At 50.4% G+C, this 19,309-nt stretch overlaps 1 protein-coding gene across 1 annotated transcript in view; it reads right to left on the bottom strand.

Annotated features, from left to right (window-relative positions):
- FARP1 (FERM, ARH/RhoGEF and pleckstrin domain protein 1) overlaps window positions 1-19,309 on the bottom strand; it is a 75,507-nt gene that overhangs the window by 3,338 nt on the left and 52,860 nt on the right. The window contains exons 16-22 of the mRNA XM_081815512.1: window positions 12,867-12,948; window positions 8,783-9,020; window positions 6,447-6,577; window positions 1,414-1,482; window positions 1,104-1,193; window positions 401-483; window positions 94-323 (exon numbers count right to left, since the gene is read on the bottom strand). Coding sequence (XP_081671638.1) covers window positions 94-323; window positions 401-483; window positions 1,104-1,193; window positions 1,414-1,482; window positions 6,447-6,577; window positions 8,783-9,020; window positions 12,867-12,948 — 923 coding nt within the window. The remainder of the gene's footprint in view (window positions 1-93; window positions 324-400; window positions 484-1,103; window positions 1,194-1,413; window positions 1,483-6,446; window positions 6,578-8,782; window positions 9,021-12,866; window positions 12,949-19,309) is intronic.

The following is a 19,309-nucleotide window of genomic DNA, read 5'->3' as shown; positions in this document are numbered from 1 at the left end:
TTTGTACATATATAATAAAAAATTAGGAAAACAAACACACACAAATGTCAATCACAGAGACGGGACCCACCTGGGAGGGTGATTTTTAAATGCAGCAGGATGCCCCCCCCCCCCCCGCCCCCCGGGTGAGCCGAGCTGTCTCGCACCCGCCATGGCCAGCTCCCGGCGCAGCGAGCCCGGCGGCACCAGAACGGCTGCCCGCCCACTTACTGTTGTCAGGGGGGCTGCTGGCGAGGAATTCGGGAGTGGGGCCACTGCTTTTCTCTGCCAAATCAATGGCCATTTGGATATCCTCAACCCACTTCTCCATCTCGGACCTGCAGCTGAAGAGCCGGGCGGCAGGGTTTCAGAGCAGGGCGGGGCAAGGGGCAGACAGGCGAGGGGCGCGTGTCCGCGTTACCTGGCCGCCACGACGATGGACTGTCGCTGGCCCCGGAGGGTTAGGCAGTGGGGTACACCCCACTCGTCCTCGCTTTCCTCGATCTGTGGGACGAGTGCGCATCATGTTACTGCCAAGGGGCAAGCGGCACACTCGGCGCATTTTCAAACGTTCACCACACTGGCTATGGCTCAGAGAAACCGAGTCGGAGAAATCACACTCAGAGAGCCGAAAGGAAGGCCCAAATGCACTGAACTGCTTTCTGGCAGAGCCCGTAAACTTCCCTGTATCCGGTGGCAGAGGAGAGTGGGAGGCTGAGCCGGGGAAACCATCCCGCGCACTGGCGTCCTGGCCACCATCACGGATGCCCACGGGCGCATCTCTGGGGCCGGACGGGTGGCTCCCCGCTCGAGGGCCGGGCTCCACCTCGCCACATGGGTGGTGAGGACTCTCTTTCGGGGGCCCTGGGCCCAGGCATACCTCAAGGCCACGTCAGCTGGCTTCCTCACTTGATTCTAGAAGGAAGTTACCCGTACATCTCACGTGCACCAGGAGCCGTGTCCCGAGCCCCTCTCGGGGAACCCGAACGGGGCCTAAGGTGCCTGGTTACGACCCTCCTTCTCCTTCCTCAGCTGGCGGTCTCCCGCTCCCTTTAGCTCGGTCTGCCACCTGCAGGCAGTGCACAGGGAGGGGCCCCGATCGCATGCCCATGGCGCATACTCACGGTCATGCCATACAGCGGGAGCTGTCCATGGACTTTAAACTGATTCGAGGCCGTCAGCCCCCTGCTCGTGTACAGCAAGACGTCGTTGAACTAGAGGAGCAAGGACAAGTGCGGATGAGCTGGATGGGCTCCGCTCAAACAGCAGGTGCAGAGCGTGTGTTTTCAGGATCTTGCGTGGCAACTCGCTGATCGCAGCCCCTCCGGCTGAGCCGCGCCGGGCGCTTCTCCTGCCTCCCGGGTGGCCCGGGCCCACCCTGTGACCCCGTGGGGTCCCCCATCGCTGTGAAGACCTCCGGCTGTCGGCACTTACCAGGAAAAACATGCGCTGCTGGAGCCCCTTGCCGGAGAGCTTGCTGAGGCTGCCCAGGCGAATGAATTCCTACGGAGCAAGCAGACCCCAGCGGTTGGCGGGGAGATGCTGGTGGCCTTATGCCACGCTCCCTTTCGTGGCGAGAACCACCGCCATCACAGTTACTGTTCACCGAATACTGCTGTCCCTCCCAGGAACCCACAAGGCAGGGACTCCGATGGGCTCCGCTCGTGCAGAAACCAGCACTCAGAGGCCCGGACCGTGTGGTTCCGCGGCTCTGCGCGCAACCCCCGGGCCCGGCGGGCTTCCCGCTGCAAGGGGGGGTGGCAGGGGCCCCAGCCACATGCAGAGTGGCAGCAGGGCACTGAGACGACAGATGAGCCAGAGAGGAGTTACCCCGAACCCAGGAACTGCTCCATGACTCAGCTCTGGTTCCTGGAAACCAGGAACTGTGCTCTAGGATAAAACAGCCAGAAGCAAGCGCGTCTAAGGAATTCTTCCCCCCAGATTAATAAACTAGGGGACGCTGGTCATTCGGGGCACTTAACCCCCCCACCCAAAACTATCATTTTTAAAAAATTGTGGTAAAATACATATAAAAATGACCGTTTGTGACCTTTAGTGCATTCAGAGAGTGTATGCATTGCTACCATCTAGGTCTGGATGTTTTCACCACCCAAAAGGAAACCCGTGCCCACTAGGCAGCCACTCCCCACTCCCCCCTTTCCCTAGCACCTGGCTCCCACCAATCCATTTTCTTTATGGATTTGCCCATTCTGGATATTTTCTATAAATCAAATCTTGTCATATATGACCTTTTGTGTCTGGCTTCATCCACCCAGCGTGTTTTCAAGTCTTACCCACACTGGGGAATGTATCAGAACTCCCTTCCTTCCCGGGCCTACTTCATTGTATGGATACGTCACACTGTTTATCTACTCACCTGAGGATGGACACTTGGGTTTTTTTTCCCTACTGGCTACTATGGACAGTGTTGCTATGGACACTCACGTTCAAGTTTTTGTTTGAGGGGGCACCTGGTTAAGTGTCTGCCTTCAGCTCAGGTCACGATCCCAGGGTCCTGGGATCGAGCCCCGCCATCGGGCTCCCTGCTCCGCGGGAAGCCTGCTTCTCCCTCTCCCGCTCTCCTCTCCTCATGCTCTCCCTCTTTCTCTCTCAAACATAAATAAAATCTTAAAAAAAAAAAAAAGGAAGTGTCCCATATATTTCTAAAAAAAAGTTTTTTTGGTTTGAATACCTGTTTTCAATTCTTCTGGGTATATACTGAGGAGTGGAATTGCTGGGTCATATGGAAATTCTCCGGTTAACTTATTAAGGAACCACCGAACTGCTCTCCGTAGTGCTGCTTCTGCAACATGGCTGCAAGCTCATTAATGTTTTTCACATTATTCCCGTAGAGGCGGGGTCTCTGTCTGCCTCCCTCAGATATGGGTGGGCTGGGAACTGATTTGACCAATAAGTGTAGACCTGACACTGTGTGACTTCCAAGACTGGGTCAAAGTAGCCTCTGCTTTGTCCCTGGGAACTTGCTCTTGGAACCCTTAGCGGCACACAGCATTAAGACAACCCTGAACCCAGGGTCAGCCAGGCTTCTCATGGGCTTTGTGGTGCACAGTCCCAGCTGAGCCTCCAGATGTCCCTGCCAGATGACAGCCTCGGACCCTCCAGACCAGCCCATCTGGGACCCCTGTCAATACACAGGGAGCAGAAGAATCACCTGGCTGAACCCTGCCCAGTTCCTGACTCGCAAAACCATGACCTATTTGGAAAAGTTGTCTTTAGCCACTACACATTGGAATAGTTTGCTACGTATCAATAGACTTCTAGAACACCTGCCACCAGACTTTTCTGTGCTCACAACAGCTACTGAGCCAAGGATTCAGCCAACTCATTTTGATTCTATAGACTTTTGCACAGCCTGACTCAACTCTGTTTTTTTATGAAATGTGGATCAAAGACCATGTCTGCTGGCAGTTTCAGTGATGTGTTTTGGGGACCAACAAAGGAACATATAATAAATCCTCGCAGGTGTGGATGCTATCAGACATCAACAATGCGATCCGAGGAAATGATGTCGGAGGGGGGGCATCACTGCCGGGCAGCCGAGAATGGGCTCGGGACTTGAACCTGCTGCTCCCACCTTGCACAGCTGGAACACGTGTTTTCTAACCATTCTGAGGGAGCGTGACTGTTTTCTGTGCGGGAGACGTGGTGCCCTGGGACACTCACTGCAAGAAGACAAGGGAGCCCCGTCTATGTTCCGGGGGGCTTCAGCGGCCGGGAGCAGAAGGGCTGCAGACTCAGATATCAACGTCTGAGGCTGCGGATGGAAAATGTCTCGTGCCTAGAATTCTTCTTTTTAAACCACACAATGGGGAGGGGGATGGCCTCGAATGTCCTTAAGAGCAAGCTGCTTCCTTCTGGAGGGAAATCCAGTCCACACCTCTGAGTTTTAACCAAACGGACCTCACCCACCTCCAGACCCTGCTTCCTTTCTGAATGCGTTCCTCCGACAGGAAGGCCAGCCCAGGAAAAGCTCTCCCTCAGGCACACAGTTCTTAGGATAAACACCATCAGGAGGGCTGATGCGGGCCAAAGTGTGCTGTGGCCTTTATGCCTGGGGGAAGAATCCTGCCCTCCAGGATGTGATACTATCTAAGACTGACCCCAGCAGGAAGGTGAGCAGGATTATGCCATGCTAAGAATTATGCTGCAGTAGCCGAGGGGGTGTCTCTAAAATTATCTGCTCCCCTTTAAATCCCAATTTTTAAAATTCTACTTACAGACAAATCAGAGCTTTCCTCCCACCCATGAGGTTATTTGATAATTTAATTAATGATAATCAATTAGCCTTGGTATATGGACTACCCCATCTTAGAACTTGTTCCCCGGAGGCCTCTGAGTCCCTCCCTCCCATTTCATTCAGGGTTGACTTGAGGCTGGTTGATGAACAAAAGAATATGGATATAAAGCAGTTAGTAACCAGCACCCCACTTCCAACTTCGCCTTTATAAATAATCATGAGCACGTGGTATGTACCTGACATCAGCTGCGTGCTTCTATCAGCACCTTGTGGGAGCCTGTAGGTTCAATATTATCCCCATTTTTCAGATAAAGAAACTAAGGAGCAAAATGATTTAGAAGCCTGCCCAAGACCAGTGAGTGACAGAACCCATATTTAGCTAAATGTCTTCCACGATGCTATGCTATGAATCACTACCATTACAGTTAAGTGTAGACTTAATCTCTTTAAGTAACTATAGGTGGGGGAAGGAGAAAATAAGTCACATTTGTTGTGTTATTTTTACACATTAAATCTCATTTGATCCTTATGGCCTACAAGGGAGAGCACAGGATGCCCATGTTATAGAAAGGAAGAACATTCTGGTTGTTTGAAACACCCAGCTCTGGTGGAGCTAGGACCTGAACCTGGGGCCTCCTGTTCCAATCTGCTCCTCTTTTTATAGCACCAGTGGGGACCTTTCCTCAAAATTAAAAAAAAATTTTTTTTTAAAGATTTTATTTATTTGAGAGAGAGAGCACAGCGCAGGGGGTGGGGTGGGTAGAGGGAGAAGCAGACTCCCCATGGAGCAGCAAGTCCAACGCAGGGCTAAAAAATTCTTTCTAGGTGGTCTGTCTGCCACCTACAGATTTTAGAACATCCAAAGTTAAGAGAAAAATCACACTGATTTCCACTGGCCTTTACTATGGCTTCCGTGTGGATGGGTCAGCGTGGTTGTTATGTGCTGAGGCCCGGCAGAATGTTCTCCCCTGCAGAGCTGAAGCAAGCCCGGCTTTCATTCCTAGTTTTCATTTCAAAAACTAGTTTTCCGTTCAGCCTTGTAATTAGGCTCCCTGTCAGAGAGACCCAAATACACGGGGAGGTTCCCTCGTCTTCCCTGCGTTACAAAGTTTCTGGGGCACCTGCCTGGCAGACAAGACGGAAAGCGCCTGGCGTACCAGACACAGCACCTGTCTGAAGACTAGGCAGCTATGGGGGTGGGCGGCTCAGGTCGTGATCTCAGGGCCGTGAGATCGAGCCCTGCGTCGGGCTCAGCACTCCGTGAGGAGTCTCCTGGAGAATCAATCTCTCCCTCTGCCCTTCTCCCCTGCTCATGCATGCAGGCAAGTGTGCTCTCTCTCTCTCAAATAAACTCTTAAAAAAAAAAAAAAGATTAAGGCAGCTGTGCAGCAGACCAAAGGCACCAAAATTTTCTTTGGAGCCTGGGTGATGTATACTTTGGAATGGGGCCGCTCTAGGGATAAAGATCCCATAGACAGAGTGGATGTACCACCTAATATTTTTTTGATCCCTGGGCAATGATGGCTTCCTAGGAAAAGAACTGAAAGCAAGCAAGCTGCCCTGTATTTTCACACGCCCCTGACCTGGAAGGAATGTGTGCACACAGTGAGGCCCTGCTTCCCCGTGAGCGACCTACATTTCGTGAGGGGCAGGGCGGGTGAAGGTTAACAGCTTAAGTGAAAGCGCATCTCTCCGAGAATCACGTTCTGGCTAAAACGTTATTTTAATTCTAAATTAAAATTATATTATGCACAGAAAACTGCATCTTTTAAAAATTCTTTTCATCCTTACACGGGAATTTACGTGCTTTGGGGCGCTAATTTTCCTGAGCCTTTGTATCACCATTTTACCCCATTGTTTAAAAAAAAAAAAAGTTTTCCCTTAGCTTCCATTTCCATTTACCTAACTTTTAAAAGGTAAAATAAGCTATCTCAAAGCCTCTCAGAATATGATAGGAGGAAAGTAAATTAGCCAATCAACCAGTAAGGAAAAAAAGTAGAATAGGAGGTCAAAGGCTTGCTTTATGTCCTCCTAACACAGGTTTGAGTGACACGGTCATGGTCAAGGTGTCTTCCTAGTTGCCGTGCAGCTGGAAGGAAGCCACTTCACTCGGGAGGAGGGTGTCTTAAACCAGAGTCCGTATTCAAAAGGTTCAAATTTAAGTCACTTAAACATTGCCTTCCTGGCTTGGCCTCCAGCAGCTGCTTACCCTTCCTGGAATCACGAGATTGTCGATGCCAATCAAGTCTTTCTTGAGTTCGTGCAACTTCTGGAAATTCTCCATCTTGATCATCGTACCGTGAAGCTGTGCCACCATCTCAGTAATCTCTGCTAAAGCAGCTAACGAAGCGAACAGACACAGAAACACCAGGATGGATGGTAGACCAGGGTCTCCCCCGCACCCCCACACCCTGGTAGCAGCCCTCTGGGTAACATCCCCAGTAGCTGAACTAAGTTAGAAGCCATCCTCCTGGGGGAAAACACTGCTATTCCTAATAAAAATTTCTCACAAAAAATTTTGCATTATGTGTTTATTTGCTTTACTTGAGTTTCCTAAGTGCATTTTGGAAATGTCAATGGCCCCTTCGTGGCTATGTGGTAGACAGCTGTCCTTGGGCTGGAAGCACCTGGCACAGAGGGGCAAGCGGGAGGGGAGTAAGCGGGAGGGGACCTGGAATTCTGTCCCCAGGGCAGAGGTTTCTACCCACCTCCTGTTACCTGGAAAGAAGAGAGCACAGGGGGGCCACAGAACAATCTGGGACAAAGGAGGGATCCTTCTGTGAGTCTCCCTGATAGTGTGACACTTTGGGGCACCTGACATTCCAGCACAACGCCCCCCCCCCCCCGGTTCTTCCTTCTGCAGCAATTACACCGTTTACCAAGATGACTGCAAAAGGCCGCTTTATTCTGCAGTATGGGCACATCTCCCTTACGCGGGTACATATCTGATATGGAAAAGGAGCTGATGCCCAATTAGTGCAAGTTTAGTTTACGTCAATCCACAGTAGCTGAGCATTTAGGTATTTTCGTCAGGAAATACTTGTCAACGGGGGCGCCTGGGTGGCACAGCTGATTGTCTGACTTTGGGTTTTGGCTCAGGTCATGATCTCAGGGTGGTGGGATCGAGCCCCGCGTCTGGCTCCATGCTCAGTCGGGAATCTGCTTCTCTCTCCTCCTGCTCACGCACACTCTCTCAAAGAAATAAATCTTAAAAAATTTTAAAAATATAAAAAAACTAATCTATAAGATTTGTCTACATATCCTAGATACCAAAGGATTGATTTTTCTGCAACAAGCCCCACATCCCCATTTCCCTCCTTAAAACCCTCCCCCGTCTTCCCTTTGCTCTTCCTTGCAGTCTTGTGGGGTTTATGAGACCCCATGAGATCTGGTCTCTGCTTACTTTGCCAGTCTTGTTTCTGCTGCTATCCCTCTGTGTTCTACACAGAACTTCTACTTTCCAGAATGTTCCATAGTCTCTGTCCCCTGTGGGCCTCTGTACATGCTATTCCCAACTCTATCCAGGAAAACTCCTATATTTTATACATTAGATCTAAACTTAAAATAACCTTTCCCTCAGAAAGCTCCCCCTGAGCCCCGAAGGCTGGGTCAGGTCATAGGTCAGGCTGGGTCAGGTCATAGGTCAGTCACTGCCCAGACGTCCTGCCCTCTGTACCCACTAGTCGGTCCTGTGAGTGGGGCCACATCTGCGTTATTCCCTCTCGTATGCCTAGTACACAGCAGGTGCTCAATGCGTGTGTGCTGCATGAGACTGGTCAGGGGCCAGAGCATGATGTTTTGACTGTAACCTGAGGGAATCCAGTGTCACCCAGCTTATAAGCAAACGAGTAAGAGGTACATTTAGAAAAAGAGGACATAGACGGGAGGTGTTTATAATACTTTAGGAGAGGTACCAGTGGCCCAGGTATCTCATCTGTAAAATGGGGTAACAGTTCTTACTGTTGTTGAAGTTGCTGGTTGTTGAAGGGAGTAAAGGCGTCAGTATTACTAAGATACCCGGCTCTGTACCTGAGGGCTTGGTGCTGAGCCAGCGACAGGGAGTAATATCATCATGACAGGAGGACAGGATGGTCAAGAACATGGGGTCTGGGTTTGGGCTCCGAGCCATTTGCTTTCCAGCTGTGTGACTCCGGGCATGTTAACCTCTCTGGTCTCAGCGGCCCCTATATGTAAAATGAGCTCACCCCTGCCGTGAATATCAGGAGTCAATACAGGTGAAGTGCTTCTTAAGGTGACCAGCACATTACAAGCGCCCAGCAGCAATTAGCAGAAGGACTGATTGTTAGAGGCCATTTTCCGCAGCCAACCCAAGGGGGGAGTGGGGAGTTTCAACCATGTGGGTAGAGGAAGGCTTGGGGTGGGGGTGGGGGGCTGACTCTAAGTGGGCCAAACCAGCCAAGATCAAAGAAGGGAGGGCCTGGGGGCCATGCGCACTTCCTTCGCGGAGAGACCAAGAGGTAACAGAAGGCGGGATCTCGGCAGCCCGCGCACAGCGTCTGCGGGCTGCCCCGCCCCCCGGCTCACCCCGGCAGTCCCGGAAGTCGGCGTGGTGGGGCGGGTGGTGCTTGCACAGTCGCTCCAGGACCTGCTTGTAGTGCATGAGCCGGTGCAGCGGGCGCAGGAGGAAGGTGTTGAGCGGCAGGTAGCACACCTTCTGCAGCTCGAAGTCTCGGCACAAGTTCTCCAGCCGCCGCGAGCCCCTGATGCCCGTCTCCAGCGCCTCCAGAGCTTCGCTGTGCTTCCACAGGTGAGCCGCCAGTTGCTGGGGGGGGGGGGGGGGGAGGGGGGAAGGAGACAAGTGCGCATGCGTCCCACCGCGCCTGCCTTTCCGAAATGAAGATCGCCTTGGCTTGCGGGGCTTCATTTTCGTTCTCTTTCTTATTGTCCCCATTTTGCTATTTATTTCATGATTTCAATTGGGTTCTCGGGATGAAAGAAAAAGCTCTAGGAAAGCATCACGCAGCTGAAAATACTTAGGGATTCTGGAGTAGGAGATGTATATGTTATCTTAGATGTGAGACTGGCGAAACGGAGGGGAATAGATCAACAGGAGCTCCTTCAGGGGGCCTGTGGTTTTCTTCTTAATGTCACTAGATGACCAATAGACCAGGGCCCATTCAATAAATGTCATACAGTCACCACTGTGCATTTGTTTGACTCACCCCTTTCACTTATCAGTGAGTATCTGCCATGCGCCACCTACTCTGCTCGATCCTGGAGAGCTGGGTGAGAATTAGACATGGACCCTGCTCTACTGGGGTCTGACAAAGATGCTTCGCTTGACCAACCTTTCTTCAGGCCCCTGAGCCTTCTCCTTGACCTGTCTGTGAACTTCCTTATTGAAAGCCAGTTTTAGCAAAAACCCTGCTAAGTCAGCCTAACCAGAACCCCTACACCCTGGATGTCTGGTCACCCTCGACATTGGGTTCCTCATCTCTCATCATCTCCAGGTGGTATCAGATCACCCCGTCTTCAGCAAAGAAGGCTGTCAGGTTGGTTCAGCCAGAACCTGACTTACCCTGATGTTTCCTCTTCATACGTTCCCATCCTCTGACCCTGCCCCTTGGCTAGAAATCCCTGCTTGCCCAAACTGTCTTCAGAGTTTAGCCCAGTCTCTCCCCCACCGAAAACCCCACCACAGGGGACCCTACCCCAGTCACAGTGGTCCTGAATAAAGTCTGCTTGACCATCTTTAACACATGCTGTTGAAGATTCCTTTCCTATCATAGCTATCACGGTGGAGAGTGGCGAGGGTAAAGAGTTGGGAGTTTAAATAAAGCATTAATGGAGGAATTCATTCTTCACGGCAGGTGGGGAAGAATCTCAAGGGAAGGACGTTTCCAGACAGATAAAGGTAGTAAGATGGGCACAAGGACATCCAGGAAAAGCAGTTGTCCTCAACACTCACTTCCTAGGGGCGGGCTTGCTATCCATGCGCTGCTCACCTCCACATCTACATTTCCATGCCCTGCAAAGGCTTCCTAAAGAGCCTGAGATGCAGTGAGTCCGGGTGGGAACCCCACGTTCCCTGCCTCAACTGAGATTCTCTAACCTCAGGATGGTGCCGCCACCAGCCAGTTACTCGGGACAGGAAAACCAAGAGAACACTCCAGATTCCCCCATGTTTTGAATCCTTTACCAAGTCCTTCCCATTCTCCCTCCTAAAAACATCAAACCTTTTCCTGTCTTTCTCCGCACGGTCACTGCCCTGGTTCTGGCCTTGCACCCCCCACCACAGTGGCCGTTCTCCATCGGGGCCTCGGCCTCCACGCCTCACCCCTCCACACCTAAGCCACTGACATGATTCAGTGACGGAGCTCAGCTCGTGGCCTCTTGGTTGGAACATGACAAGAGCTCCCCCCATCTTGGGACAACCTCCAGGGTCCTCGGCAGGGCACACAGGGCCCTTAGGATATAATCTCCTTACCCCTCCTATATTGCTTCTTGCCACTCATCCCAGGGCCAACCTGAACTTGAATGTGCCAGGCTGTCGCACTCAGAGCCTCCGCACACGACACTCCCGTTTGGACTCCTGCCGGCCTCAGCAACTCCCTCGAAACCCAGCCGCCTCCACCGGTTAGGGACTCCTCTGTCTTCCTGTACTTAGGCTGTATTTGTTCATCTTAGCCCTTATCACATGGTGTCCCCTGCTGGGGTTGTTGACTACTTTTAAAAAAAAGAAAAATTCATAGGAACTTGCAAAGAAATGTACAGGGAGGTCCTTCACCCAGCCTCCCCCAACGTTACCATCTTGTGTGACTATAGCATAACGCCAACACCAAGAGATTGACACTGGTCCAATCTGGAGTTTGTCTGGATTCTACCAGTTACACATCCCTTGTGCGTGCCTGTGCGTGCGTGTGCGCATGTGCAGCTCTATGCAGTGTTATCCATGTGCAGTCCCTTATTTGATTTTAAGAGAGCCCATCTGTCATGTTCCTATATCCTCGGGGCCTGAGGCACACAATAGGTGCTCAGTAAATGCCTGTTGCCTGCATGCATTAATGAGCAAATGAGGGGCACCTGGCTGGCTCATTGCTAGAGCATGCAACTCTTGCTTTCGCGGGGTTGTGAGTTGGAGCCCCATGTTAGGAGTAGAGGTTACTTTTAAAAACAACAAAAAAGAGCAAATGAACCCATGCATGCACCCAGCTGAGGCAGGAGTCTTGCAAGAACCTGAGAGTCTGGAGAGGCGAGTTCATGGTCAACTGGAGCAGAGTGGAATGTGAAGGACAGCGGGAAGGGCCTGGAAAGATCATCCAAGGCTAGACTATGAAGGCTTTCTTCGTCACGTTTTGGGTTTGGACTGTATTGTCCCAATCAGAGAGATGCAGGAGGGCTTTGAGCCTAGGCGGTCTGGCTGAAATATAAATGGTGACTGGAAGCTCGGCTTGCTGGGAGGAGGGGAGGCACCGGGAAGCAGGTCGAGTCATCCAGCAGACAGCAAACTGAGAGCCAGAAGGAGTAATGTGGTAGGAGTTTAAGAAGGAGAGGAAGCAGGAGTTGGGCGCTTGAGGAGACAGATGGCTCGCATGGAGGTCCCAGCCTGGATGAAAGGCGGATCTTTTTTATTTGTGTGATTTCGAAGTGCCTTTGTGCACCTGGGCAGATGTTTCCAGGGGGAAGGTCACAGCATGGACCGGAGATCACAATCTGGGTATGTGACTTTCAGGCAGGGATTGCAGCCCCTGGCCTAGCTGCCTCGGTCATGGTCACGAGTGGAGGGTCAGCTCCCCCGCTGAGTCCCTGCAAATGCAGGTAAATACACGGGTTTGTGTGTTGGGGGTAGGGGGCAGGAAGGACACTGCAAGCTGCAGGTCACTCTAAGCATTTTGGACAAAAGTGCTAACCTGGACTTCTACATCTCTAGAACCTTCTGCTGCCCTCTCTTCATACTTCATAAAAATTCTTTAAAACCAACTATAATCATTACAAGAAAAAGCAACCCAAACAAATTCTAAAAAAGGCCGCCAGTGGCTGTCTGAGCCTCTCCACCTATTTTTATTTTGCTTGCACAGAGCTCCATGCTATAAATGCTCATGGCATCCACACACCAACTCATGCTGCCAGCAGCCGATGAAGCCGACTCAACACAAAAATGCCAACTCACCAGACTGAGGAGAGAGAACGGCTATGAGCACAAACCAAGTATGTTCCAGGAGGTCTCAGGTGCGAGGTGAACAAAGAGGAGGCTGGAGGCCCACACATGTCAGCTCTCCATGGGCGAGCAGTAAAAAGGACAACTCTGGGGACTGTCCCCAGGGGGGCAGGGAATGGGCTGGCAGGTCTCCAACTGCCGTCCCTGGAGGACACGGTGGAGGCCAAGCCTCCTTGAAGGCAGTAAGTGCAGGCGAGAGCCCTCCCTTGGCAGGATCGTACAGCGGGTCCTTGAATAACGTCGGGGTTCAGAGCACGGACTCCTCCACATGGTTAAGAATAGGCATTTGACTTTTAACTCCCCCCAAACGCAACTATTAATAATAGCCTCCGCAGATCGTCCTATCAGGTCCTGGGTGCCTATGGACAGCGGTTACAGCCCAGGCCTCCAACAGCCCCGAGATTATTGTCCCTAGGGAACGTGTTCCACCCAAATCCCAAAGCAGCTCACCTTCATGCCCTGAATGTTCTTCAGCAGGACATCTCCGATTCTTTGGTAATCTCCTCTGACGTGGGCATTTGAGCGGCCTTCCCTGAGAACAGAGGCAAAGGGGGTGAGAACGAAAACATCAGCAGTGGAAACGTTCCCAGAAACGGTCCCAGCCCCAGAGCACTCAACAGCAACCTTCATGTCTTCTTTCCAATCCCCCGTTATTTCTACCTCTCCTTCTGGTGCTAATATTCAGTGACACCCAGAGAAGGGAGAGGTAGAAATAACGGGGGATTGGAAAGGAAGACGTGAAGGTTGCTGGGAAAGTCAGGGCAGATAGAAACAGAAGGGCTGGCTCCTCGCCCAGCCCCTGGCTTCCTGCAATAGACAGTGAACGACTTGATTCATTCCACTGGTTCTAACTAAGCATATGCTGTATAGACGACATCACAGGGGAGACCGAGCACCCAGACCCGCTGGGTAGTGAGAGCTTCTCTGGAATGAAGGGAGGGAGAGCATCCATTACACTCCCAGCCTGGGTCATCAGCGGCTTCTGGATGCTTTCTTTAACCCATTCCTCTCTCCTCTACCCCAACACAGGTTCCTCAATCCTTCTGCTTCCTCTTAGCTACCAAAACAAATGTGGTTGGCACATTGCCTTAATTACTACTCACTTCTCTTCCAATGAAATAGGGATTCTCTCCCCACCACACCCTGAAGTGCTTCGGTGAAGGAATTCCATCAACCTCATCACTACTAAACCACTCTGCCCTGTGTAACCTCTCTGGGCGAGAGCGCCCCACGCTTCTGGTGCCCCTTCCCTTCAGGCTCCCAGATTCCCCTTGAGGTCAGTCCTCACTGTTACCTCCTCCTGTTCAGGCCACTCCTAAGAGGTGTGTGTTCTTCGGGAATACACGGGTGCTTCTATTCTCTCTTCACTTGCTACTTCTTCCTGTGTAACCCCTTGATTCAGGATGCCGATCTGTACCCAGAAGTTGCTTATAGCTACTGACCCAGGGACTGTCTTTCTCATACTGTCCAGAGGGTTCTGCATGAACGACCCTGCAAGTATCTCAAGCTCAAAAGGTTCCAGAGTTAATTATCTTATTGCCCAAACCCAATCCTCTTCCTGTATTAATCCCCTTAGTGATACAATCGTTCTGCCCTATGCTCAAACGCCAAGGTAGGAACTCAGGTATCCTCGTCGGTCTCTCATATCCCCACCCACTGGATGGTCCCTGGGGAATGTTCAAGCAACGGACTCAGCCCCAGGCTCTGCTTTGGAGACAGTCCTCAGTCCACAGCTAATCACTGCCTCATTCTGCTCCATCAACTGCAAGGTTGAGGCATCTTTGGATTTTTAGCAAATGGTTATTAATCCAGTCTCTATTAGAGAAGTTGGTCATTTGGCCATTCTGTTGATCCTAACGTGTGCCCGCTTTTAGCTGCAAGTTTACTGGCTGCTCTTCTCCTCATACACTTGGAGCAGAAGGGAGCTCCGGCCTGAAATGGAGGCTTTCTCCTTTCTAGAACCACCTGCCCCCTGTGCCTTCGCCATCACATGAAGCCCTTGTAGGAGCTGGAAAGCTCTCCTTCCCTTACCCCACTGCCCCCCAACACCTGAACAAAAAGGAAGACCCAGCTACGGAGCCACAATGTCTGATTTTGACTAAATGCCACACATTAATAAAAGGAGGCAAGACATAACTGAAACCTGATTTGTGGGTATGCAGATATTACTTGTAACTTATGTAAGTGACCCCAAAACTTTCAAATAGGCATGCCATTTGACAATGCAGCTAAGAAAGGTCTTTACTTAGTTCGAAGGACATAATTTAGATACTTTAGCAAGAGTCCTCTGGATTAGATGGGCAAGGGGAGAAATGGGGGGGGGGGTCCTGTGGCTTCATTAATATTCATAACAAGCAATTTCCTCCTCCTCACAGATACCACCCTAGCCCAGGGGAAAATCAAGTGCTGGAAAGCAGACCCTGGGGGAGGGGCAGAGCCCCACGGGGAAGTAAAACATCACTGACTTCACTTCCTTCCTTCTGCCAACCGTTTTAAAAGAAAATGTACTCACATTACAGCCCCAAAGTCAAGGGGACATTTTCCTGCATGGGCTTGCTAGCAGAGCCCTGTTTCTCTGTCTTTGGCATCTTTACTTTTGTTTTAGAAATAGCTCTAGGTTCCTTTCATCACTGCCCTGTGCCTCTCGGGGGGGGGGGGGGAGGAGGCGGCGGTGATGTGGATAAATTCAAATGGGGCCAGCTCTAGGTGGTGTGCGGAAAGCAGGCTGGGGCCCAGGAAGTCAACGCAACCATTCACGCAGCCCTGCCCACCCTCCATACCCTCCCCTCTACAGCACGTCGCCAGTCCCAGCCCCACGGTGGTTCCAGAACATGAAGTCAGCCCACGGGAACAGGACAGAACCCCAAATTCCTGCCACCGCCTATAGAAACACTGGCTGTTTTTACTTCCTGCACCCCAGTCTGCAAGTTCAAAGCATCTGCTTTATCATGAAGAACTAAAAGGTCATGTCATTATTAAGAACATGAAAAAAGTTAGTAGCTCTTCCAGAACATCCTCCGGATGTTAACCTCACAAGAAAAGGGGCCTTGTTTAGAAGACAGGGCCACGTATTTGTTGTCTGCGTAATTACCGCGCCGCAACAAAGCTGAAAATTCTTTTGACAATTTCACTTTGGAAATTCATGTACTCGGATGCCTCCAGGATGCTCAATTCTGACCCGTGCACCACCCCGTGCACCACAATTCACATACGCCCTGGAGCAACATGTTAGCTCAGCATAGGGCTGAACACACACACAGACACAGATAAAGACACACACACACCATGAATTCTCCAAGTCTTCCAGACCCTCTGTAAACACACACCCACACACACACCATGAATTCTCCAAGTCTTCCAGACCCTCTGTAAACACACACACACACCACCATGAATTCTCCAAGTCTTCCAGACCCTCTGTAAACACTTCACTCACCACTGCGGGAGCGGGTCACTAACTCGGCAGCAGGCAGAGCGAGAAGAGGAAGAAAAGAAGGAGCAGTTCCCTGGCGGGGCGGGGAGGGCAACAGTGAGGCTGACTATGAGGGGCAGAGGGAGCCCCTGCACCTTTGATTCTGGCCCCCAGGAAATACACAACGCTGGCAGCAGGAGCACGTGGGCAAGGCCGACGGGAGAAAACACGGCTCTGGCCCCCCTTCACACCCCCAATCCCAGGGTCAACCTAAAATCTACGCGGAGCCCTAAAGCCACGTACAGCACATCCACAACTTCATCGGTGATACAGTCCCCCACGGGCAGTGTTTTCTGGGGAGCGGGACATTAGGCCTGGCTTCAGTCAAGTGTCGCAGGAGATTCTTTACCACAAATGCAGGTAGTGACCGACCCCACTGGGCTTTTCAAGTAGCCTAGTATTAATCCAAGCATGTTCATGAAGCACCCAGCCCTCCCCTTCTCACAACAAATGAAGCATCATCTCAGACTGAAGCACAAAGCTCACGCAGCTCAGAGCCGGAGTGTGGCCCCGCCACCGGGCTCTGGGTCTGGACGCTCCCTCACCCCGGGAGATGGACTGAACCTTGTGAGCCATTTTTAGGCCACATTTGCAAATTGAACATCATATCCTTGGCTCTTACTAGTCCCTGTGGGTTCTGTGATTTTAAAATGAAAAAAGTCTGTAATCACATGTATTTGTCTATCTATATATAAGTAGAAGGATAGCATATAAATAAGCAAATGAATAAAGATACATCTTCCATTAATGTGTGGGTGAGGGAGGGTGGCTGGGTTCAAAATTAAACAATTTAGCCAGAGTAATAGATTATATTTACATTCTATATCTAATACTTCGTTATATATAACATATATAATACATATAACATCTATAAATATATTAGCCACATGTAATCTATGTAGGTTTCAATATTCTTTGATGGATTTTAATATCCCTTGAGATCCCTGAAGAGGAAAATCAAAAGAATTTGAATTTTAATTCACATCCCCAGTTGTGGGAAAGGAGTTTGTGCAAGACGTGTCCTCACTGGGCTTGGGGCCCTTGGGTTTCCCTTTGGTGGCTACAGGTAAGGGATCCAGCCTCTGGGCCAGTGCCATCAGAAGGCAGACACCCTGTGCTCTGGCAGGTGTCATGCCCATCAATTCTAATACTGGGATACTCAAAGCCCTGACTTTCCTTCTGAGGTTTAACGCCAGGTCCCACTTAACAAGAGGAGCAAAAGTTACAACCCCACTCACAGACAGGCTTGACAGCACCCAGAGGAGACCTGAAGTGGTTCCCTGGGTTCAGTCCTGTTAATGAGCCACATATGAAAATGCAAGAGGACAGAAAAAGCATCTTAGACTCATCAGCGACCTGGGGAGGGCTCTCTCTCAAGTGTCTTCCAGCAGAAACCCATCTGCGGTTCAGGTGATTGGAAAAATTGTTTTCATTTTCCTAGGAAAGCAGCTTGCTCTCTATAGCCAGGAACAAGGCAGATAATCCAAGGAAAACTAGCTCCCACATATGACCGAGAACGTGTCATTTTACTCGTGTGCTAAAAGGAGACAATCACCACTGTCCCTGGAACCCCAGGTAGACAGTGGAAAGCCAGCTGGGACAGAATATAATGAAATCACAGTGTCCTTGTCGTGTCTTTCTTGGCTTTGAAACAAATGTAAAAATTTAAACTTTAAATAAAATTTATATAAGTAAGTGTACAAGCGATCTCCCCGCACAGTGTCCCGGTAAACCCCATACACAACTTTTTTTCTATTGTTTATACTAATTTTTCTCATTTTTCTTCCACTGTTTATGCTTCCAAGCGGTTTTCTAGGTAGACCACATTGCCTTGTCCCCAGTGAGTTTCACTGCTGTTTACTTTGAGAGCAATGCTTTTAAACCCTTCTTGCCTCGTCTTATTCTTTAAACCAATGAAAAATCTTCGAATAAAAGCTCTTACACACAACAAGTAGCCCAATGTGGGCAAAGCGGGGAGTGCAGGGCTCAGAGAAGCACCCTGAGTCTTGATTTTTGACAGCTAACCTCAGAGATTCTGAATTCCAGGAAAGTGGATGCAAAGGACCTAATGTGCTGGGACATTCAGTCATGTTGGGAACAGAAGATGGCATTCTTCCATCATCTACTCCTGAGCTCCTTCTCCTTTAAGGCCTCGAGAACTAACAACTGTGCTGTCCAGGATGGTATCCACACGTAGCTGTTTAAATCTTACCTCTGCTTACCATGGAATCAGCCACACTAGCCCTATTTTAAATGCTCCATTGCCACACGTGGCTAGGGGCTGTTACTGAGCAATGCGGACACAGCATATTTCCATCATGGACTCCAGAGAAAGCAAGAAGTGGGGTGTGGTCCTCCCTAGCTTTATCCCGACCAACCTGCAGAGCCTGGTGTTCCATAGGGAGGGGAAGACAAGCCTATTCCACCAGGATTGTTTTGATGGTCCAATGAGACAATTTAAAGGAAAATGTTTGGAAAGATGTTGCAGAAATGCAAGATGCTTTACTGTACAAACATTGCCAGTCTTGAAGCTATCATGATATTTAACAGCTCTAGAATACGGACAGTGATTTCTGTTCTGAGAAAAGGGTCAGCTGCCTGTTGATCTCGTGGCTTGGCCTGAGTAGAAAACAGAGCAGGAGCTCTTCAGGTCCCCCCAGATGCCCCTTTCCCCCTTTCAGATCTTATCAGGCTGCTTGCTGGTCTGGCTGCCTCCTCAACACAGAGCAGAACGAAGGATGAAACCAGAATGAAGACTGGGGATTGCGCCACATTTTGTTCACCGAGCACCGAGAAGAGTGACTGATCTATGGTAGGGATGCAGTAAATATTTGTTGAATCCACGAAAGCTGATCCTGGCCAAGTCTGCTGACAGAGGGATTCACATGCACACAGCTCAAGGCTCTGGGGTCAGATGGCCTCTGCCACCAAAGCCCCAGATGTGTGTGTCACTGGGAAGGAAAAGGTGCGTCACATCCTTGCCCCACCCACACACGGGTGTGCCTGCGTGCGTGGGGCCTGGAATGGCCTGAGCAGGTAGCAGGCAGTGGCTGTTTCAGATCACGGGTGGGGCTGGGGTTTCCTTGGCCAGAAGCTGTTCTCATGTTACAAGTGAACAGTCGTCAAGCTGCTTCTTTGGAGTTCTTTTTCTCTACATGTTAGGCCTCGGGCTTTTGGTGCTAAAGGCACAGTGACAGTCCGACCAGCTGGTTTCAAAAACCACTTGCGCCCTTAACTAGCTATGTGACATCTGCCAAGTAACTCACCCTCTCTGGGCCTCATTTCTTCAACTCTCACCAACAAAACCAGCAAGCAGCTTCTCTATTTTTTTTTAATCAAAGGGATAAAATAAAAGTGCCCCTTAACAGTAACACACAGAAAGAGCCTTGTCTCAGACTGTAATGGTCTTTTTTTTTTTTTT

Source organism: Leptonychotes weddellii, chromosome 3, assembly GCF_054177405.1.
Source record: "Leptonychotes weddellii isolate Sample4059 chromosome 3, ASM5417740v2, whole genome shotgun sequence".
Classification (NCBI taxonomy): Eukaryota; Metazoa; Chordata; class Mammalia; order Carnivora; family Phocidae; genus Leptonychotes; species Leptonychotes weddellii.
Note: the sequence above shows the minus strand (reverse complement) of the source record. Positions and strands in the feature narration are given on the sequence as shown.